A 22976-nucleotide genomic window follows, 5' to 3' on the forward strand; every position below is an offset into this window, starting at 1 on the left:
TGGGTACAGAGCTTCCATTTAGGATAACAAAAATCTCTGGAGATGGATGGTGGTGACGGATGCACAACAATGTGAATGTACTAATGTCACTGAACTTTACACTTTAAAATAGCCAAAATGGTAAAATAATAATAATAATAAATAGATGTTATTAAAACAAGACATTATTAGTGAAAGCTGGGAGAGTGGGGAGGAAAAAACAGCAAAGAGTTCAAATTTGGTGTTTTTCTTACAGAAATAAAATAAATAATGTAGCTAGCTTAAAGAAATAATATAGATCATCAGTGTCATGACTTAGGAACAAAAGAGCATCAAAAAGGAATAGAAAGATTTGAAAAAGAAGGAAACACCATACCTAGAAACTTTTTAATGAAACTTCAAATTTAATAGAATAGGGAAAGCAGATTGTACACAACTGAGACAGAAACTGGGTAACCAGTTGGATAATTATGTTGGATAATTATGAAGAATTTAACAAGCGTGCAGTGGGGAGAAAATAAAGAGATGAACACTGAAAGATACAAACCAGGTTAGGAGATAAGGAAGTTACAGTGAGAGGGTTGAACATGCGGTTAATCAAATTTCAGAAGGAAATATTAGGGAAAATGTGGGAAAGGAGCTATTCAAAGGCATAATTCAGAGAGTTTCCCAGGTTTTACAAACAAGAGTGTGACAACATTATAGGCAGCCTGGATGGGAGGGGAGTCTGGGGGAGAATGGATACATGTGTATGTATGGCTGAGTCGTTTTGCTGTGCAAAGCAAAGTGTGCTGAAACTATCACAACATTGTTAACTGGCTATGGTGGTGGTCTCGTCGCTAAGTCATGTCTGACTCCTGTGATCCTGTGGACTGTAACCTGTCAGGCTCCTCTGTCTGTGGAATTCTCCAGGCAAGAATACTGGAGTGGGTTGCCATTTCCTTCTCCAGGGGATCTTCCCGACCCAGGAATTGAACCCAGGTCTCCTGCATTGCTGGCAGATGATTTACCAACTGAGTTATGAGGGAAGCCCAAAATGTGTATATTACCATATGTAAAATAGATGACCAATGAAAGTTCCATGCATTAAGCAGGGCACTCAAAGCCGGTGCTCTGGGACAACCCAGAGGGATGGGTAGGGAGGGAGGTAGGGGGGGTACGGTTCGGGACACATGTACACTCGTGGCTGATTCATGTAGATGTATGGCAAAAACCACCACAATATTGTAAAATAATTAGCCTCCAATTAAAATAAATAATTTTTTTAAAAGAAACATTTAAAGAATGTACCTCAAAAAAGAAGATAAAGGATATCAAAAGGAAAGCATTAACTACAAGAAGAAAATGAGGGTTCTTTTTTCCTAATAAAAATCACGTAAATTTAAAAAAACACTTGAGTATATAAATATATATATATATATATTTTTAATCTAACTTGGGGGGGGTTAAAGTAAATCAAGATAAAACTAGAATTCAGGATGAATATCACCTAACAAAGAGCATTCTAAAGGCACAGTATTCTTCATGTAGAAGATAAGGATATTGATTACCTTTAGAATTTGCTTAGTTAAGTGCACATGCTTTTAAAAAATGAAAGATTTCAAAGGAAACCACTAGCAAAGCAAAAATCCTCTTGAATGAGGAGTTGGTGGGGAGCTGAAGATAGAAGCAAACTAACCAGTAAGTGCTGAAGAAATTCAGAGCAGCATCTACTGGGGGAAAGGAACACTGGTTCATAATGTCTGCTTCCTACTTCAGAAAGGAATCTTTTTTTCTTTTTTAACGGAGTTGGTAGTTTTCCATAAAACTTAATTGCAACCATTTTTGTTAGCTTTTCTTTGAATCTGAGGCTCCAGGACCTTCTTTGTGGAGTTTGAGGCAATGCAGCTTTATCCCATACACTTAAATAGCTCTGAAGGGGCAAGAAATAGTAAATTAACCCTCCTACTACAGGAAAGCCCTCCCCTCCCTGGCACCTCACAACTGTCCGCTTGGACGTACTTTTCCAGGAAGTCTTCCTCATTGAGCCAGGCAGCTAGCGGAGCAGAGGGTGAGGAAACTCCCAGGTGTTTCCCAGGTTGAGCAAGAATGAACATCACCCACATCACACTGGCAAACAGCCACTGGTCCTTCCCACAGACGAGAAAGCCCCCATCCCCTCCCCTGCCTCCTGCTGAAATCACTTGAAGAAATCACAGTGAGAGAGAGGAGCCGCACACTAGGACAGACGTTCCTAACCCTAACCTTCCTGGTGCAAATGCTTGTCTCCTCTGGGAGGGGACCCTAGCTCTGATGATTGCAGTTTTAAACATGGGGAAAAAACATGGGTCTTTTATTTAAGTGCCATCAGTGGCTTAGTCGTGTCCAACTCTCCGTGACCCCCACAGACTATAGCCCACCAGGCTCCTTTGTCCATGGAATTCTCCAGGCAAGAATACTGGAGAGGGTTGCCATTTCCTATTCCAGGGGATCTTCCCGACTCAGGGATCGAACCAGTGTCTCCTGCGTTGGCAGGTGGATTCTTTACCACTGAGCTGCCTGGGAAGCAAGCCCCGCATATATGTATGTGGGTGGGTGTGTGCGCACGCGCTAAATTGTTTCAGTCTTGTCCGACTCTGCAACCCTGTGGACTGCAGCCCGCCAGGCTCCTCTGTGCATGGGATTCTTCAGACAAGAATGCTGGAGTGGGCTGCCATGCCCTCCCCCAGGTGATCTTCCCCACCTAGGGATTGAACCCATGTCTCTTACATCTCCTGCATTGGCAGGCAGGTTTTTTACCACTAACAACACCAGGGAAGCATATATACTTATATGTACATACACACACATATATACAGTTGATTATTTAAAGAGCTTTTAAAATACAGAACTCTTTCCGCAAGTAATGGAACACTTTGTATTCTAACAAGTGATGTTCAGCTCCAGCTGAAGGGGGTTGGAGGCATCAGAGCCCTCCAGCCCTCACACCAACACTTATATCCTGACAGCCCTGAAGCAGGCTTTGGGGTGGCTCTAACACTGCATGAAGCAGCTTGGAAACTACTGCCCCTAAACCATCATGAAATGCAGAACTGGGTCTCAAACACCAAGCTGTGGAATCTGGATGCTGGTGCCAAGGTTCAAGGACCAATAGCCAGTGGGGAATCAGGGAGTTGACAAAACACAGTGAAAAGTAGTGATGAGAAAAGAAAAATAGAACTATTTTTTTTCTGTTTACACTCAGAATAGTTTAAACCCTTCAGTAAGTACACATAGGCTTGGGATTAATTGCCAGATCGTGGGTCAGGCTTGTGAAGTCAGTTGAGAATATACAGTTTGGTCCCCAAGACTGAGTTGTGCAAAGAGACAGATGGCTGCTGGGTTTTTCCAAGTAAACAAAAGCAAGGAGAGGGAGGGATGTAATTTGATTTCCTATGGGAAAGGCAAACAAAGATTATGAAACTTCTAAGGCTATTCACAGGGAGAGGAGAGGGAGGGCGGGGAATGGGGGGAGGGGAGGGGAGGGATATGGAAGAGAAGAAATGGGGGAGGGGAGGGGGGTCAGACGGAGGAGCAAGGTCCTCCCTCAGAAACTTAGAAACATCAGGGGAAGAAAAAGGAAGCTGCCAGATTCTGACAGTAAGAGATCGCTTTATGCTAGAAAAAACAACAAAAGAAACAAACTATAAAGTTGAGGTTTATTTGCCAGAATGAAACATGAAAACAATTTCTATCAGATCTAGCCATAAAAGGGCTGGCTTAGAAATACTAAAGCACAGAAATTAACAGCTTCTTAAGCACCTTCCCATGGACGGAGGAGCCTGGTGGGCTGCAGTCCATGGGGTCACTAAGAGTTGGACATGAGTGAGCGACTTCACTTTCACTTTTCCCTTTCCTGCATTGGAGAAGGAAATGGCAACCCACTCCAGTGTTCTTGTCTGGAGAATCCCAGGGACGGGGGAGCCTGGTGGGCTGCCGTCTGTGGGGTCGCACAGAGTCAGACACGACTGAAGTGACTTAGCAGTAGCAGTAAGCACCTTAACAGCATCTTAAATCAAGTAAGAGAAGAAAGATGCCTCCTCTCATGGGCATCCTTGGTTCTGTCCTGAAGCTCCCATGGTGAGGCCACGCCTCACTCATCCCAGCAGCTCTGCCCCTGTCAGCACCACGTTGTGGGGCAGGATTGTGCAGTGGGTAGAGGTGGAGGTGCCCAGCCAGTTCTTCTGCTATGAGTCTGCTAAGAGGTATGAATAAAACCTACCTGTCAGAGATGTCATCAAGTCACAATGGAAATGCAAGCCCCCTCATTATGTTGGAATCAGAAAAATGTGAGAACCCCTATGACATCTTAATTCTCAGACCATGGCATGCCTTTTACCCCTCAGGAACGAAACCATGCCCCATAAGGCTGACAGAACTGTTACTCGCTCAGTCGTGTCTGACTCTTTGTGACTCCATGGACTGTAGCCCGCCAGGCTCCTGTGTCCATGGAATTCTCCAGGCAAGAATACTGGAGTGGCTTGCCATTTCCTTCTCCAGGGGATCTTCCTGACCCAGGGATCGAACCCATATTGCCTGCGTTGGCAGGTGGCTTCTTTCACCACTGAGCCACCAGGGAAGCCCAGGCTGACAGAAACCAGTGATCCACAGAAATCTGGGGCTCATCCTACAGGACAGCAGGTAAGGAAACAGCTTATTAAAACCCCCTTCTCTTGTAAGCTGCCTTCACTGACCAAGCTCATCCTAATTGTTTTTGGACTCCTTAATGGTCCCCTACAGATAACACCTCTGATGAATGGGTCACTGCAGTAACAATGCTGGTCGCTCAGTCGTGTCCGACTCTTTGTGACCCCATGGACTGTAGCCCACCAGGCTCCTTTGTCCATGGAATTCTTCAGGCAAGAATACTCAAGTGGGTGGCCATTTCCTTCTCCAGGGGATCTTCCCAACCCAGGGATTGAACCCAGGTCTCCCACACAGCAGGCAGATTCTTTACTGTCTGAGCCACAAGGGAAGCTTGTAGTAAAAATGGGGTAAGTTGTTTTCCAGGACTTGGAGTCAGCCCCTGTCCAGTTCAAGCTGGCTAAGACAGGTTGGGACCACCAACCCTAAAACTCAGCCTGCACGGGGGTCCAGTGAACGACCTTTTGACATCAGAAAACTCCACCCTCTGGTCATGCTAGTGCCTCCATTTTTGAACATGTATCCCGTGACGAAGCCCATAAATCAGACACGCTGGTACAGAGTGCCAGCTACCTCACCTTCCCCACTTCGAGTCACCTTTCTCCACACCTAAGACCACCCTGCTTCTCTACCCCACAAAGACTTCAAGCCCCTTGTCTTCGAGAGGCACATTTGAGATTCATTCTCCCGTCTCCTCACTTGGCTGTCTCATAAATAAATGCCTTCTCTGATGCAGACCTCAGCATCTTGGCATTTGGTGATGCTTGCTGCGCATTGGACAAATGAATCCGGTTCCGTAACAGAAATGCTTATATCTATATATTTATATTGTACATAAAAAACTTAAAAAGTAAAAAGCTTATCGGTCATATCATTTACCATGAGAAGTGAATAACAGGTATATGTGTGTGGTGTGTGTGTGTAGCGAGAGAACCAACAGTAATTACCGCAAAAAAGAAGAGAATGAGAAAGAGATGGAGGAGACAGAGAAAAAGAAAAGAAGGCAGGGATGGAGGGAGGAAGGAAAGAAAGTAAAAAGACGGAGGGGGAGGAAGAGGAAGGGAAGGAAGAAAGGGAGGGAGGGAGGCAATGATCTCGGTCCATGTCTTGCATGGCTCCATAAAGCCCACAGATCCATTATAGATGCTTAAAGACAATAGGTAAAAAGATCCTAAGTCTATGATAGCTATTTTCACTTTACATTGAACAGAAGGAAATTGTCAAAAGGAGTTTTTGCACTCGGGATATAGAGCAGAACAAAAATTTAGTCTTATTTGGACCCGGTTTCCATATGATACGTCAGTCAGTCAGTTCAGTCACTCAGTCTTGTCTGACTCTTTGCGACCCCATGGACTGCATCACACCAGGCCTCCCCGTCCATCACCAACTCTTGGAGCTTATTCAAACTCATGTCCATTGAGTCAGTGATGCCATCCAACCATCTCATCCTCTGTCGTCCCTTTCTCCTCCCGCCTTCAATCGTTCCCAGCATCAGGGTCTTTCCAAATGAGTCAGTTCTATTCATCAGGTGGCCAAAGTATTGGAGTTTTAGCTTCAGCATCAGTCCCTCCAATGAATATTCAGGACTGATTTCCTTTAGGATGGACTGGTTGGATCTCATGCATAATTCTCATTCAATTTCATGAGTATCGATGTACCAGGTATATTAACAAACGAAGACTACATCTTTTCCACACAAAATCATTCTTTGGGGTTGCTTCTGTTTAGTCAGCACTGGGGGAAACGTGACAATACCTGTTCACTGAATGGAAGACCCTGGAGTGGCCACAATAGGTGAGGGTGGGGAGAAGAAAAGTGGGCACAGGAAGCAAGTCTGTGGGACAGGGCGGTGAGGGGCCCTGGGCAACTTGGGAGGGGCATGCAGGGTCCAGGCAAGGGTCTCTGGCTGCTCACAGGACAATGACAGCCGTGGTCTTCTCCTTGGAGGGGGAAGGGGGCACTGAATTCTCCCCCAGCAGATTCCTCTCTGACCCTTCCTCATCCTGCTGGAAAAAGAAAAACAGGAAGAAAATCAATTCTTGGGAGGAAAAGGATGGGACAGAGTCAGCTCCATTTGGCAATCAGGCAAAGGAAAGAAGGAGGGAAGGAAAAGCTGATGGAAGAAGGGGAGCTAGACAAGATCTAGACCAGAAAAGAGAGAAAGTGGGGAACTGAGAGCAAAGAAGCGGAGGAGGCAGATGTTAACCCAGGACAAAATGATGGGGTCACCTTCCCCAGACAGCGAAGGGCAGAGCCCAGCACAGAGAAAGGCTGAATGAGGGGAGCATGACCACAGCTCAGCCGTGTTCCTGCCCCGCTGTCTTTCCCTAGAGCTGCACCAGCCAGACCCGCCCTTTCCCTGCGTGATGTGCATGCTCAGTCACTTCAGTCGTGTCTGACTCTTTGTGACCCAGTGGACAGTAGCCCGCCAGGGTCCTCTGTCTCTGGGATTCTCCAGAAAAGAATACTGGAGTGGGTTGCCATTTCCTCCTCCAGGGGATCTTTCTCCCTAACAGCTCACCAGGGCCTGGGAGCTCTGGCCACAGAAGCTTTGAAGACCCACGCCCAGGGAAGCCAAGGACACAATGACCTGCAGAGCACAGATAGCCAGGAGCAGAGCGCGGATTCCTAGGAACAAATCCTGAAGATAAAGGGGGAAAAAAAGTTAGTCAGGAGTCAGCTCCTGTGATTCCTCTGTTATTCTCATCTTGCTAGGAGGTATCAGAGTCTGTTCAACTAACTCCTTCTCACTGAAGCAGATTGCATTTTCCAACCACAAGGGCAGCCAGTCTCCATCCCATTTGCTTGTCTGCAGGGTCACTTTACCACAGCCTGTGAAGAGGTGGAGACTAATGCTCAACCCCCTGAACTCTGGAATCAAAGCCTGGGAATGCTTTGATCAACAAAATACAGTGGAAGTGACACTAGGGCCTGGCAGCTTCCATTGCCTACATCTTAAAATGCTCACAGTGGGATGCTGTCTATTGTAACCCGGTTGCCCAAGACACACGGAGAAGCCATTGTAGCCTCCCTGGCTGGTACTCCCCAGCTGAGCCCCTGACATGTGAGTGCGCCATCTTGGCAGTCCAGCCAATCAAGCTCCTGGATGACTTCACACCCAACTGACCCATGACTGCAACTGCCTGAGAAAACCCAAGTGAGGACTGCCCGTGTGAGCCTAGTCAACCCACAGAATGTGAGACATACTAACCAACTGCAGTGTTAAGTCACTGCATTTGGGGGCCGTGTGTTACCCGGAAGGGGATGAGTGATACCAGTCACACACCAGGAAAGACAGAAGGGTGGCTCATGATATCCTGTCTCCTCTTTGCTCCTCATCCCCTTTGATTCAGGGAATGATCATGCCCAGAGATCTGAATGGTGTCTTCAATTTAAGACACCTCCTGAACCAACAGCCTCAGATGAGGTCCATGCTCAGAGGGCCTCCATCTCTGCCCTCTGGTGCCCCAGTCCCCCCAGTTTACAGCTGTGATGTGTTCTTGGGAGATTGACTCTCCTTTCTCACCATCAGCATTTGCATGTATCTTCTGCAGTTCTCCTCCTCCCACGATGAATAGGAACTTCTTCGTTGGTACCAAGAAGTGGGGGTGACAGGGACTAAGGAATCACACACAGAGCTGATGTCATAGAAGCCATCATATTGCCAGATGAAGCTATTCACACAGAAGACGACAGCGGCCACGGCCGTGGCAATGCCAGCCAGGGTGAGCAGACCTGATACGCAGCCCTAGAAGAGAGAGATTCAAGAGGCGGTCCCCCTCCATGGATGGCAGAGCCATGGGGTCCCAGCCTCAAACCAATCTCCTCTTCCCCAGCTTCCTGGTCCGGGATAAACCCTCCCTACCCCTCCAGGAAAGATCTTAGGATATTTGAAACCAAAGGAGAGAAGACAGAAAAGTAGAGCAGGAAAATAGACGTAGTAGGGGGACAGAGGACAAGGCGGGGCAGAGGATGCCTCACTCACGGAGAGTTTGCCCCGGCGCTTCTCGTGGACAATGGCCCCAACTCCTGCTGCAATGGCCTAGGAAGAGAAGACACCAGAAAAGCCCTCCAGTTGACCGTCTCCCATCACACTTCTCCCAACAGGCCCCAGAACAGCCAGTTTGAAGCAGGATCCAAGAGCCAGACAAAGAAACCTAGCAGACAGACAGGACTCTGCTTACAACAGCCTGACTCTTCCCAGCCATGCCTTTAAGAGGAAAACGGAGGGTGGAAAGAAAGGTTTTGCCCACCCCCTAAGGCAGCCTCCTCATCACTGTTGTTCAGTCACTAAGAGGTGTCCGACTCTTTGCGACCCCATGGACTGCTGCACGCCAGACTTCCCTGTCCTTCACCATCTCCCGAGCTTCCCCAAACTCTTGTCCCGTTGAGTTGGTGGTGCCATCCAACCATCTCATCCCACCAGCCTCCTCATAACATAAGGCATTTGGTCGCTGGGTCTGTGGTCTCTTCCCCCGATCCCTGACCCAGATCCAAAGGAACTTTCTTTCTCCTTGTCCATGACCACTTGCCTCCCAAGGAGATCACAACACTTCCCTCCCATCCAAGTATTAGCCCGGCCCGACCCTGCTTAGCGTCCGAGGTCAGATGAGATCGGGCACCTTCTGGATGGTATGGCCACAGACTCATAACCCCTTTCTTACTCACCACAAACCCTGCCCACAAGGCACAGCCCGAGGCACGCAGCTGAATCCAGGGTCCCAAGTAGAGAAGCCCACCAAGAGCACAGCTGATAGCCCCGAGCAACAGCTGGGTCACCTGCAAGAGATGGGGAAAGCCACGCCCCTTCCCATGAGCCCTCACGCTCCAGGCTCAGACACCCAGCTCCCAGCTCCTGGGCATGGCTCCCCTCTCTTGCCCTGTCTTGACTTCTCTGCTTGGATTCTGGAAGTTCTATCCATGAAGCAATGCATCCTGCTTCTCCCTCACCCCTCTGACTTGACAGTATTTTATCCTTCATTCTTTCCTAAATCCCAAAGTTTTCCTAAATTCCACACCTTGTCATACCCATTTGATGCTTCCTGCTTCTTTTCTCCTCTTTTTCCCATGGGAAGCCCACCATCCTGTCCAGGATGGGCCACAAAGACCTCCTTCCAGAAAGGAGGTGTGGTTGGCTGACAGCCTGGGCTTCCCTGGTGGCTTAGACGGTAAAGAATCCTCTGGCAATGCAGGAGACCCGGGTTTAATCCCTGGGTAAGGAAAATCCCTTGGAGAAGGGAATGGCCACCCACTCCAGTATTCTGGCCTGGAGAATCCCATGGACAGAGGAGCCTGGTGAGCCCCAGTCCATGGGGTCGCAAAGAGTCAGACACGACTGAGCGACTTGCACACTTCACTAGCTGACAGCCTGCAGTGGTCACCATCTTCGGGGTCCCCACATCTTTCAAGCCAAAGGCACATTCTTTAGGGATAGCTGCCCAGCAATGACTAAGCAAGGCGGTGGTTCGAGGGCCATTTCCACCTAGAACGGGACTTCTGTGACGGGCAGTCTTTGCTCCCAAGCTCCCTACTGGGCTACTACAGACCTCATCAGGCCTCCATCAAGACCTCCTCTCTCCCCCTGCCCACTCCTGCCCTTTGCACTGCATGATGTTATACCCCAGTAAACCTTTTGCATACCTCAAAAGGTGTGCAAACAACACCCAACTCAGTGTCTGTTTCCTGGAGGATCTGACTATCACAGCTTCTTGGACATCACCACCTACATGGACATCGTAATCTACATGTCCTGCCAGCCTCTCAGATTCATCGCATCCAAATGCCAGACCCCACCCCCCACACCACCAGGGTCTGCCTCACTGACTTCCAGGGCTCCAGTCTTCTGGTCACTCTCACTCCAAACCTCAGCATCCTCTCGGACTCCTCTCCTCCCTGGTACCCCAAGTCCACCCACTCCCAAGTGACCCCACCCACCGAAGACTTGGACTCCTCTCTCTCCTCCTCATTTTTGCTGTGACCTTGCAGGTGCCGACCCTCCATACTTCTTACCTGGACACCACCTGGCTGGGAGGCTGCCTGAAGCTCGGGTGCCTGCCCCAGAATCCCTCCATGTCCAATCCTTCCCACTATAGAAGCTGATCCAGGACAAACTCCTCAGCTAGTCACTCAAGGCTCTCAGCAATAATGGTGTATATTTCCAGTCTAATCAGCCAGGAGTCCCATTCTCTTTACTCTGACAGAACCTGCCCTATGCTTTTTGGCTTCTTTGCCTTTGTTCTAGGCATTCTCAAAACCTGAAATTCCTTTCCTCCCATCCTCCACCTCTATCTGTTAAACACATTGCTTCTCCATTCAAGGTCTGGCTCAGATGCCATCCCCTGCAGGAGGCCCTCTGCAGGAGGCCATCCTGTCTTCCAAGCACGTCACCTATTGTTGTTCAGCCACTCAGTCGTGTCCAATTCTTTGCAGCCCCATGGACTGCAGCACGCCAGGCTTCCCTGTCCATCACCAACTCCCAGAGCTTGCTCACAAGCTCATGTCCACTGAATCAGTGATACCAAACAACCATCTCATCTTCTGCCACCCTCTTCTCTTTTTGCCTTTGATCTTTCCCAACATCAGGGTCTTTACCAATGAGTTGGCTCTTCGCATCAGGTGCCCACCTGATCTACCTTTACCTCTAGGCGTTTGTGTAGTTGCCTGACCCTTCTGAGGGATGCTGAGCACCTTGAGGTGATCACCAAGGGCCTTTCCCCCAATGTGCCTGTCATATCGCCTGGCATCTGATATGGGTTCAACATGGGTTCAACAGCCTCCAGCGATCCTTCCACCCGCCCACCCCTACCTCTGGCTGGGACTGCTCATATTGCACCAGAGAAGCAATCCCTTACTTCTTTCCATCTCAATCTCTGTGTCAAAACTTCCAAACAAGCGGGGATACAAGTTGTGAGTTTTCATGGGGATTTTACCCACTTTCTTTCCTCACATCATATTGGAGAAGGAGTGTTACCTGCCTCTGTGTCACCTTGCTAACCCACCTCTCCAGCCAGCCTACTCTTACCCCTAGTGCCAGCTGTCCATAGCCTATCCTGGCCTTGGCAGGACGGTGAGACAGGCGCTCCACTAGGGAACTCCCAGCTTTTAGCAGTTGTGCCAAAGCAGATTCCTGGTGAATGTGGATGTCAATGTGGGTGGGCTGGGAGAGCACAGAGCCCACATCAACTCCATTCACAGTCAGCGTGTTCTGGGCCATTCTTCCTGCTGGGGAGATGTACAGGAGTGAGGTCTGAGAGCTGAGGAAGAAGAAGAGGAATACACAGCATGAGTGCAGGGTAAGAAAATAGTCTCCATGTCAAGTCCCGGCATGTGGGATCTCAGTTCTCTGACCAGGGATCGAACCCATGCCCCAGCCTAGAAAGTTCAGAGTCTTAACCACTGAACCACCAGGGAAGTCCCTGATCTTAATTTGGAATACAGATCTGAATCACCTGTAGAGTTTTCACCATATGTATCCTGGGATCTCTTCCCCAAATGGTCAGATACAGTTTGTCTGGGGTTTGGGATTAACAAAGAAAGGAATCTGAATTATTTTAGCAGCATGGTGTGTATATTTACACATAATACTTTTATATGGTAAAAAAAAATCAAAAGATAAGTAAGTGTATACTGCTAAAATCCTCTCCTATCTTTCTCTCGTAGCCAGCTAGTTGCCTTCCAGGCGGAAAAATATTACCATTTTCTAATATGCTTCCTGTGACTGTTCCAATCCTCTTCTATGACTATTCCAGTATTGTTAATTCTCCCATTATGACTGAGGTTGACTTTCTTTTCATGTTTAAGAGCCTTTCTCCTCTTCTTTTGTGAGCTTCCCTTTCATATCCTATGACTGCCTTGTTTTATTGTTTTGTTTTGGTCTTTACAGGAGTCCTTTGTGTGTTTGAAAAATTACTATCTGTGACATGACTTGCAGATAGGGCTTTAATATTTGCAGTTTATTTTTGACTTAGCTTGTATTTTTATATAATCAAAATTTTCATTTTTCATGATTTCTGAGTTTTATATCATACTTAAAAAGGACTTTGCCATGTCAAGATCATAAAAGAATAATTCTTCCCTGTTTTCTTCTAAGTGCTTTTATGTTTTCAGTTTTCACATTTAAATGTTGATCTGTCTGGAACTTACCTTGTAAGCTGGGAAAAAATGGATCCAAATTGTTTTTTGTTTTTTTTTTAAGATTCTAAACTTTTGAAAATATATCCTGTTTATGGAATGCATCATCTTTCTCCCACTGATTTAAAATGCTCCCTGGAGCAAAAATGAAATTCCCATAGGAAACCAAGCCTGTTTGAGTCTTTAACTGGCCCATTGGTGGATCTGATGAGTCATGCACCATGACCATAAATTTTAACTATAAATACAGAGTTTAATATTCAGTTGAGCTATTTCATTGACCCCCTCACCATGTTACTTTTCTCTTTGATGGCCACTTTTGCTGAATTACTTCACCTTGCATATTTTGGAATCAACTTGCCTCATTCCAAAAGAAATCCCCTACAAGCAATTCTCATGGTCATCCTAATGATCACTGTTTAAATCATAGCATTATTAATAATGATTCTAATAACATCGGCGAGGACGATAAACTTAAAGTCTTCCCATCTGTATTGTATGAGCTTCTCAGAGCAGCTTCACGCTTCACCTACCTGGCCTCCTGTGAAGGATACAAGTCAGGTGTCCAGCGATTCTGCAGATGCACAAGGAGGTTCAGACCTGTTCACAGACCCACCCCAGGAAGCGCAGTCAGAATTCCAGCCAGATCATCCTTGGGCTCCAGGAATCAGCATCATATTAAGGCCCAGAATGTGCCTTAGGCTCCAGCTGCCTCCAAGTCTTCTGGGTACCACCTCTTTCCCCCCGCCCCACCCCACCCCCAAGTCCTCTGGGTACTGCTACCTCCCCCCTCCACCCTCCTCCAAGCCTCTGGGTACCAGCACTTCCCCCCTACTCCCTCCAATTCCTCTGGGTACCACCACTTCCCCCCTCTACCCCACCTCCCAACTCCAGTCCCCAGATCAGCCTAGATTCCTGCTCTTCCTCTGAGCCAGGCCATCCCCATGAAGGTTCCCTTTCACGCCACCCTGACTCCAGGTTATGGAGTTCTTCCTCGCAGCCCTGGATCCTCCTGTCTGCCCGGCTCCTCCCAGTACCGCCTCAAGCTGGAGAGAAAGGGCCAGGGCCCATGCTATACCCTGGGCCCTCCACCTTCCACCTTTCCTACCAAAAGACCTCTCACTGCAAACCCTCTTTAGCCTCAGCCGCCTTACCCCTGGAATAGAGGCATGAGGCACTAGGGAGGAACAGCCGCCCAGTTGATGTGGCCAGACGTGGGCTCCCGGCCCTCCCCAGGCATTTTTCTAGGGTCCCTTCCTCTCGCTAATGTATCCCTGCCTTCCAAGCAGGTCCAGGGGAACCAGGAACTGGGGAGAATGGCATCCTGTGAGACAGGATGGGGGCTTTGGGGACTGGTCTTGGAGCCTCCTAGAGAGAGTTGGGGGTTGGGGTCTGGCAGTGAGTGTCTCCTGGAAGGGGGGATCACCTAGGCTGTGAAGGCTCTTCTCACCTGCTGTCCTCTGGGAGCCAGTGGCCAAGCCGGGCAGAGCTGGGAGGAGCTGCCCAGAGCTGAGACCCACCAGGGGGTGGGAGAAAGCAGAAGGAAGGGATGGAGTTATAAGGACCTGACCTTCAGCATCTTGACTTCCCAGAAAGAAGCTGGGCCAAAGGGGCCCCTCTAGGGGGGTTTGGTCTTGAGTAGACAGTCAGGCTGGCCGGAGAAGGCACACACACATACACTCCAGCACGCCCATACCTACTCAGACAGTACACACACTGGGGGAATTCTTGATCAGAAAGCCCCTGCCCTGGTGGGGACAGGAGACAGAATGGCCTCTTAGGGTTTCCCAGGGCTGGTCAGCTCTTCAGTCTCCCAGGCCACCCACCTGGCCCTTGCGCTCTCCCGGATGCCAGAGCCCAGCTTTCCCCAGCAGCTGGAAAACCTTGGAGGGGCCCTGTGCTCCAGCTGGGAAGTTGCCTCATCCTTCCCCGCTGGCACTCCACCAAGTACCTCCCGCTTCTGCCTGCTCGGGTCTCCCCAGCCCTGCCCACCACTCTCCACTGCCGGTCCCTGAGGAGAGCAGGTAAGGTAGGTCCATAGCCTGGGGGGGCCCTTTCCCCCAAGACCCTTCTCAGAGGAGGCCCCACCCTGCCGCCACAGGCCCTCCAGAACTTGCTGGGCAGGGAGGGAGGGGCAGGGACCAACCTCCCCTGCAGAGGAGGGGCCTCCAGAAAGGTACAGGAGTGGGGGGCCAGGTGCATTGATGCCAAGTTGTTCCCACCTTTGGTCTCCATCTCCACCCATGGCTTCATCCTTCACACTGGGTTTGTGGGGTTGAAGGGAGGGGCACAGTTAGAACAGGAGGACTGAGGAGCCATTGGTGGGGAGAGGAATATTCAGGGGTTGCTGGAGGGTCCCCAGACTCAGCTAGGGAACAGCTGCTTCCAGAGAAATTCAGGAGGCAGCCAGGACTCGGTTCTGCCCAGCAGCCTGGGGGCTCCAAAGGGGAAGAGGCAGAGAGAGGAGCCGGTGGCAGGGGGGCTGGGGTGGCACAAGCCTGCTGGGGGCAAAGGGGAGAAGTGAGAACTCTGGGACACAGCCTGGTCCAGCCCCCAAGGCAGTGGGAGGAGGATGAAGGGAAGGTCTGGGGGGAAGGGGAGGCCCCATAGACCGAGCAGTGGTCCCAGCCTCAGGAGACTCAAGCATCCTTCACGAGATGCCCCCTCAAGACAGGTCCTGGGTGCTGCTCTGTGACCCGAAGTGGTGTAGGGGGTCTCCACCAGCTCCTGTGAAATCCATACCAACCTCCTCCTGCCCACTCTTCGCCCCTGACGCTCCCTTCCTCCCCGCCAGGTGGGTGTCCAGAGGCATGGAGACAGTGGACTGCGGGGAGGCAGCCCCCAGGGCTCCCCAGCCCGCCAGCATCCAGGTGCACTTCCACCACGAGTCAGGTCTGGCCAAGCTCCTGCTAGGCGGGTGCTCCCTGCTGCAGCCCCTCCTCCTGCCCAGGCCCCGCGCCACCTCCCGGGCCCTGGGCCGCCACCGGCTGCTGGCGACCTCCTGGGTGAGTAAGGCTGCTGGCCACAAGGGGCACAGACTGATGCCCAGGCTCCCCAGACCTGGAAGGGGAAGCCCCTCTTCTGTCGCTATGCACCCTCCCTGGCAGCCTCTCTCTAAACAGGAGGCTAAGCCAGTCTTATCTTCCAACCGGAGATCAAGTTCCTGCTTTTCCCCCCCACTTACCTCTCAATGAGAGCTGTGGGTAGGGTAGGCTATGGGCTGAAAGGCCAAAGGAGCCCCTGACCATTTAAAGTCCCAGCTGGGGGAGCCCTGAGTTCATCCTCTCTCTCCCCTCCCCTTGTCTCCCTTTCTCTCCTCTGCCTTCCCTTCCCCCCTCTTTTTCTCTCTCTTTCTTGAGGTTCTAACTGTTAATAGCTGGAGTGGCAGGTCTCCAAAGCTACCCTGAGACTTAGGCACAGAGGGTTGCTCCTGGGATCCAGGATCCGTGTGCTTAGGTTTCTCATCTTTCAGGTGATGCAGATCGTGCTGGGGCTGCTGAGTGGGGTCCTGGGAGGATTCCTCTACATCTTCTCCTCTACCACCCTGCGGAACTCGGGAGCTCCCATCTGGACAGGGGCTGTGGTGAGTGGGACAGGAGGACGGTAGGCAGAATGGATGCGAGGAGAGAGAGGCCACTGCCATCGCCCCCAGCAAAACAGGGACTGTTGGCACCCGAACACACCCCCGGCTCCTCCAGGCCGATGCCCTGCTTCTACCGACAGGCAACCAGCAAGCCAAGGGCTGCGATGGCCACGGCCACCAGTCAGCTCTCCCAGGTTGCTGCCCGGGGCCTCTCCCACCGCTTCTCCCACCTTCAACAGATCAGCTGAGGATCTTGGACGGGCTCATCTCTAGACTCCAGCGCTGCTTTGAGATGGGGAGGCAGGACGTGCAGGAGGGTGTATGAGCCAGGGGCACCTCCTGCTGGCTTCGCATGATCCTCTGCGGGTCCTGCACACCGGGCTCTCAGGGGAGGGGGGACCCCTGGACCACAGTGGTGATGTCAGCAGAAGAGGGTATGCCACCTGCAGCAGGAGATGGGGGGGGCGGGTCATGGCAGGACCGAGGCACCCCGTGTCCTGCCCACACTCACAGAACAACAACAAAGCGCACGTATGAAGAGAGGAGCCAAAAGTAACCATCCTCATCCACCCCATGGCAAAAACACTGAGGTGAGCTACAGCCAAACAGGATCCTGATCCATCTTTCCTCCGGGATTGACCAGGCTTCCTGTCCTGGAAGGCTCACTGGGTGGGAGCCTGAGCGCTGTTAGAATGGGCGCCCACACCCACCCAGAGGCAGCTGACCCTCATCCTGTACCGAGAGCTCCTCCAACAACCTGGACGTTCCACCCCACCACCCTGGAGCTTTTGTAAAGCCCCTGGTGCTGCCTCGAAAGAGAGGGTTTGGAGAAGGGAAAGAGGGCTCACTCCTGGCTTGACCATGAGCATTTGTCTGATGTCCCCTAAGTAGAGGGTCCTACAGCCTCAGGAGTTTTAATTCAGGCCTCAATACTCTCCCCGTGACCTTACAGACCACAGACCTTGGGCCTGTGTGGAGTGCTGTGGGGAAGGGCCAGCTAGACGACTGCGGGAGTCATGAAGGAAAAAGGAAGCGGGCAGCTGGGGAGGAGGCGGGGGATGCGGGAGTTGGGGGTTCTGCACAAACCGTGCAGCTTCAACCTCTCCCCAGGCTGTGCTGGCTGGAGCTGTCGCCTTCATTTACGAGAAACGAGGTGGCATCTACTGGGTGAGTTGGGGAAGGGCAAGGGTGAACACCAGGCCCACAAGCTGGAGGCCTTCCCAAGCCTCCGGCTCCATCACACGCCCCTCCCCTGGGCTCCCCCCCTCCCACCCCTGGCCCCAGGGTGGGCACCAGAGAGACTGAGTCTCCAAGGTCTCTCTCTGCATCTGCTCCTCACCAGGCCCTGCTGAGGACCCTGCTCGCCCTGGCAGCCTTCTCCACGGCCACTGCTGCCACCATAATCGGGGCTGGAAGATTCTATGAGTACCACTTTATTTTCTATAAGGGCGTCTGTAATGTCTCCCCCTCCTGGAGGCCCACCGGGGCCCCCACCCTGAGTCCAGACCTCGAGAGGCTGCAACAGTGCACCGCCTACGTGAACATGCTGAAGGTAGCCAGCCGGGGACACAGGGCAGCAGGCAGGGGAAGGGGTGGGGGGAGTCTGACCCTGGATGGGAGGGAGGCCGTCCATCGAAGAGGGTGTGCCCTGTTCTGCCCCAAAAGACAGACGTGGCAGTGAACAAAACACAAGCAGTCCCTGCAGTTTGTGGGCAGTTACAGATCTGTGGGAAATACAAACTTCGAAATCAGAATAAATGAGCCGATAGAGCTAATATTGCACATACGGGATGAGGTGTGAAGGGATTCGATGCCTGTTCAGGTCTCGGGGTTGTCAGGGAAACGGGTCACAGCCCAAGCCTGTCCCTGTTCTGATGAGGACACCAACGGGGCTTCTGGCTGCTCTCTCCATGCTACACTCACAGACCCCCCAACACAGGGCTCATTCTTCATCCCACCACCCCCCAACCCTGGAAGCTCAGACATGGGGAACAGGACAAATGGGGTGGAGAGTGACCCTGTGCCATGTGGAAGGGGGACACAGACTCCACGTGGCAACAGTCACTCTGGGGGCTCACAGCTTTGGTCCTCTGTCCCCAGGCCCTGTTCATAAGCATCAATGCCATGTTGTTAGGGGTCTGGGTTCTACTGCTTCTGGCATCTCTGCTGCCCCTGTGTCTGTGCTGCTGGAGAAGATACAGACGTAAGGAGGTGAGTCCCTAAAGCTTGCATGGTGGGGGCAGCAAGACTGTCCGGCAGGAACAGGAATGGAGAGTGGGTGGTTTGGGGAGGAGAAAAGGGTCCTTACAGAGAGTCTCAACAGGCATGATTCCTGTTTTGCTACCCCCGTGGTGGCCCAGCCCAGGGAGTTCCTATCCCTGACTAAGTGGTACCCAGTCCAAAGACCCCATGGAGCCAGGGATGCACAGGTCCATGGTGGGACCTAGGGCTCTTTGCACGAGGCTGATGTCAGATCCAGTTGACTCCAGAACTGAGCTGCCCTGGAGGAGAGCATTTACACTGTCTCTCCCCTGTGGGCCATCTCACCCTCTCCTTTTCCCTTAGAAAAGAGACCTTCCCTTGGAAGAAACTGTCAGGAGTGAGTGAGATCCAGCCCTGCCTCTCCAGAGGACTTGTGCCTGGAGCTTCTGCCTGGACTGGGTGTCCGAGCGTCTGCCTCATGAGAGAAAAGCCAGGCCAGGAAGAGAGGCTCTGTCTGACCCAGTGATCCTCCCTCATGGCCACAGCCGCCGCCTGCTCCACCGTCTCAGCTGTTCTTGCCTATTTCCGGCTCACCTTCACCACCTGCCTGCCTCATGCCCCTCTTGAGCACTGATGATAATAAACTCCCGTGTTGTTGCTCCCAGCTTCTTGCCTAGGGTATTTCTCTTGGCTGGAGGGAGACAGAGGAGAATGAGCCAACAGCAAAGCTAGGAAGATCCTCCCGCTCACAACCCCTCTCTGGGGCTAGAGTAGCCATCCCTGAAAACAGAGTCTCTTTAAGGCTGGTACCGGGAACTGTGGGTCCAAATACCCAGGGATGGATGAAAGGAATGGAGACTCTGAGCCCAGCTACTTACAATTCAGAGTTAAGAGGGTAAATCCTTGACTATTTGAGAGTTGTACTTTTTTTTATTTTGACTGTTTGGAAATATTAAGAATTAGATAAGATAACACTGAGATGCAATCATTTCAGAAATCTTTTTTATAAAGCTAGAACATCCAACAGTGTGATGAAATACAAACCTTGGATACTTGTCCCACAAAAAAAAAGTGGGGGGCTTCCCTCACAGCTCAGTCGGTAAAGAATCTGCCTGCAATGCAGGAGACCAGGGTTCGATTCCTGGGTCAGGGAGATCCCCTGGAGAAGGAAATGGCAATCCACTCTAGTATTCTTGCCTGGAGAATCCCATGGACAGAGGAGCCTGGCAGGCTACAGTCCATGGGGTTGCAAGAGTTTGACATGACTTAGCGACTAAATCACTACCACCCACAAAAAAAGATACCTATAACTTCTGGATAAAATAGGAGTCATGTGTTTTTAAATTCATGGCCAACCTGAATAAGCCATAATAGAAGCAGGAGCATGAATTCAGAGAACTGAGTCTTGAAACCAGCATCTGCCCACTTGGACCCCCACAGCCACCCACACCCTCAGTGCTCCGCTTGGAGGAACGAACTCCACATCTAGTCGTACTCACGGCTGAGTTTTATTAGAGCAAAAGGATACACAACAATGTCAACAAGGGGAAAGAATTCTCAGAGAAAGGAAGCACGACAAATACAAAGCAGAGTAAATAGAAAGAAATTATCATCTAAACACATCAAAGTAAATTTTAAAAAAAGACAAAGAGAATGTCTTAAATCTGTCAAATGGCATTAACTAAAAAGAAATTGCAACATTACATGACTCCCTTTTGTCTGCTGCTGCTGCTGCTAAGTCGCTTTAGTCATGTCCGACTCTGTGCGACCCCATAGACGGCAGCCCACCAGGCTCCTCAGTCCCTAGGATCCTCCAGGCAAGAACACTGGAGTGGGTTGCCATTTCCTTCTCCAATGCATGCGTGCATGCTAAGTCGCTTCAGTCATGTCCGACTCTGTGCAACCCTATGGACAGCAGCCCACCAAACTCCTCTGTCCACGGGTTTCTCTAGGCAAACAATCCTGGAGTCTAGTTGAGAAAAGAACTAAAGATATTGATTACATTTAACCTTTGTCACACATGATGTTCAACATCGCAAATTATTAGAGAAATGTAAATCAAAACTACAATGAGATATCACCTCAAAGTAGTCAGAATGGATATCATCAAAAAGTCTACAAATAATAGGTTTTGGAGAGGGTGAGGGGAAAAGGGAACCCTCCGACACTGTTGGTGGGTATTTAAGTTGGTCCAGCCACTATGGAAAACAGTATGGAGTTTTCTTAAAAAACTAGAAATAGAGCTGCCATATGACCCAGCAATCCCACTGCTGGACATATATCTGGAGAAAATTTTAATTCAAAATCATACATGCCAATAAAAAAGAAAAGCTACACACATGCAAAATGATAAATGCTCCCCAATATTCATAGCACTGTTTATAATAGCCAACACATGGAAGCAACCTAAATGTTCATTGACAGATGAATGGGTAAAGAAGATGTGGTGTGTGTATATATATATATATATATATAATATTTATGTTTATATATATGTACATACATATATACATATATATGTATATAACTCAGCCACAAACAGGAATGAAATAATGCCATTTGCAGCAACACGGATGGACCTAGAGATTATCATATTAAGTGAAGTCAGTCAGACAGAGAAAGATAATATCGTATGATATCACTTATATGTGAAATCTAAAAAACTATCCAAATGAACTTATTTACGAAACAGAAACAGATTCACAGGCATAGAAAACAAACTTACAGTTATCAAAGGGGAAAGAGGGTGGAGAGGGATAAATTACAAGTTTGGGATTAGCAGATACAAACTACTGTATATAATATGGATAAGCAGCCAGGTCTTACTATAAAGCACCTGGAACTATATTCAGTATCTTGTAATAAACTATACATGTATATATATATGAGTCAGCTTGCTGTACACCAGAAACTAACACAACATTGTAAATCAACTAGAGTTTGATAAAAATAAAATAGACCAAAAAAAAAAAAAAGAACAGAAATAATCTTACAATTTTAACTTTCAGTTTGGAGAAAAAAATCAATCAGTGAAGCAAAAAATAGAAAATGACTATAAATTAAGTTATATGAGGAACTGCAATAAATATGAATGGGCAAAATAGTCCATTTAAAGCACATAGATAGATTGTGGTTTTTTTTTTTAATTCACCCATATACTATTTACAAGGAGCATATCTAAAACAAGGGTATGGAAAGATTGCAAATAAGAGGATGGGGGAAAAGATCTAACAATTAGATTGACACAGTGCCATTAAAATCAGACTTTCAGCCAAGAGCATTCCTAGAGATAAAGAGGCCACTTGTGGCCATTGTACAGTCAGGATCTCCTTCCTTCTCACATTGCTTGCACTCATTCCCTCCTGGAATCAGGACCCCATACCTTGCACTGGAGGAGCTGTCTTGTGGCTAAAAACTAAAGGCAAAGAAAAATCTTGAAAAAAGCCAGGCAAAAATGACCTATTACCTATAGAGAAACCAAATGACTTTTCTCATCAGAAACCATGATGGCAAGCCAAGTGGCACAATATTTTTAAAATTTATATTTGTATTTATATTTGGGCTTCCCTGGTGGCTTAGATGGTAAAGAATCTGCCTGCAATGCAGGAGAACCAGATTCGATCCCTCAATTGGGAAGATTCCCTGGAGAAGGGAATGGCAACCCACTCCAGTATTCTTGCCTGGAGAATTCCATGGACAGAGGAGCCTGGTGGGCTACAGTCCATGGGGTCACAAAGAGTCAGACATGACTGAGCAACTAACACACAATTATATTTAACATATGAACAATTTTGTGCAGCAACATTCCAGTGTGAGTAAAAAAGAAGCCGGCACACAGGAGTTTGGCAGGGGGTGGGGGTGGAGGGGGTGGTGATGGTTAGATCTTTGTCCTGATCGTGGTACTGGTTACATGAATGTATTAAAATGCAAAGATCCACACACAGAGAAACAAATATCAGTTTTATTCTCATGATAATTCATAATGATAAGGAGACAAATCTGGGGTTATTTGTTCATCCCTATCTCAGCATTTCCAGGTCATTTCCAGATGTGCATACATTCCTCACCAAGACCCAGACATCCTCAAGCACAAAGTCAGGTGGGACTTAGGAAGCATCACTTCGAACAAATCTAGTGAAGGTGATGGAATTCCAGCTGAGCTATTTCAAATCCTAAAAGTTGATGCTGCACTCATATGACACCAAATATGGAAAACTCAGCAGTGGCCACATAACTGGAAAAGGTCAGTTTTCATTCCAATCCCAAAGAAAGGCAATGCCAAAGAATGTTCAAAACTACCACACAATTGCACTCATCTCATACACTATCAAAGTAATGCTCAAAATTCTCCAAGATAGGTTTCAACAGTACTGGAACTGAGAATTTCCAGATGTTCAAGCTGGATTTAGAAGAGGCAGAG

General features: G+C 49.3%; 2 protein-coding genes across 8 annotated transcripts; one reads left to right on the plus strand and one right to left on the minus strand.

Moving 5' to 3' along the window:
* Positions 1-5447: 5447 nt before the first annotated feature.
* On the minus strand, positions 5448-14354 carry TMEM176B (transmembrane protein 176B). Of its 6 annotated transcripts, none has more exons than XM_070368879.1 (8): positions 14222-14354; positions 13305-13371; positions 11663-11894; positions 9310-9420; positions 8627-8683; positions 8168-8389; positions 7163-7282; positions 5448-6644 (listed from the first exon to the last, which is right to left on the minus strand). In XM_070368879.1, the coding sequence occupies exons 3-8, from the start codon at positions 11852-11854 to the stop codon at positions 6552-6554; spliced, it is 795 nt and encodes a 264-aa protein (XP_070224980.1). In that variant the 5' UTR covers positions 11855-11894; positions 13305-13371; positions 14222-14354; the 3' UTR covers positions 5448-6551. The 6 variants fall into 6 exon arrangements, with proteins under 6 accessions (XP_070224980.1, XP_005908946.1, XP_070224982.1 ...); XM_005908884.3 differs by having other exon boundaries at positions 5448-6647; XM_070368881.1 differs by lacking the exon at positions 14222-14354 and adding an exon at positions 14198-14220.
* Positions 14355-14502: 148 nt separating this feature from the next.
* TMEM176A (transmembrane protein 176A) lies at positions 14503-19222 on the plus strand. Of its 2 annotated transcripts, none has more exons than XM_005908883.3 (7): positions 14503-14795; positions 15566-15776; positions 16244-16354; positions 17465-17521; positions 17697-17906; positions 18455-18565; positions 18920-19222. In XM_005908883.3, the coding sequence occupies exons 2-7, from the start codon at positions 15582-15584 to the stop codon at positions 18959-18961; spliced, it is 726 nt and encodes a 241-aa protein (XP_005908945.1). In that variant the 5' UTR covers positions 14503-14795; positions 15566-15581; the 3' UTR covers positions 18962-19222. The 2 variants fall into 2 exon arrangements, with proteins under 2 accessions (XP_005908945.1, XP_014338106.1); XM_014482620.2 differs by having other exon boundaries at positions 14523-14800.
* Positions 19223-22976: the final 3754 nt, after the last annotated feature.

This window comes from Bos mutus, chromosome 4, assembly GCF_027580195.1.
Source record: "Bos mutus isolate GX-2022 chromosome 4, NWIPB_WYAK_1.1, whole genome shotgun sequence".
In the NCBI taxonomy this organism is placed as follows: domain Eukaryota; kingdom Metazoa; phylum Chordata; class Mammalia; order Artiodactyla; family Bovidae; genus Bos; species Bos mutus.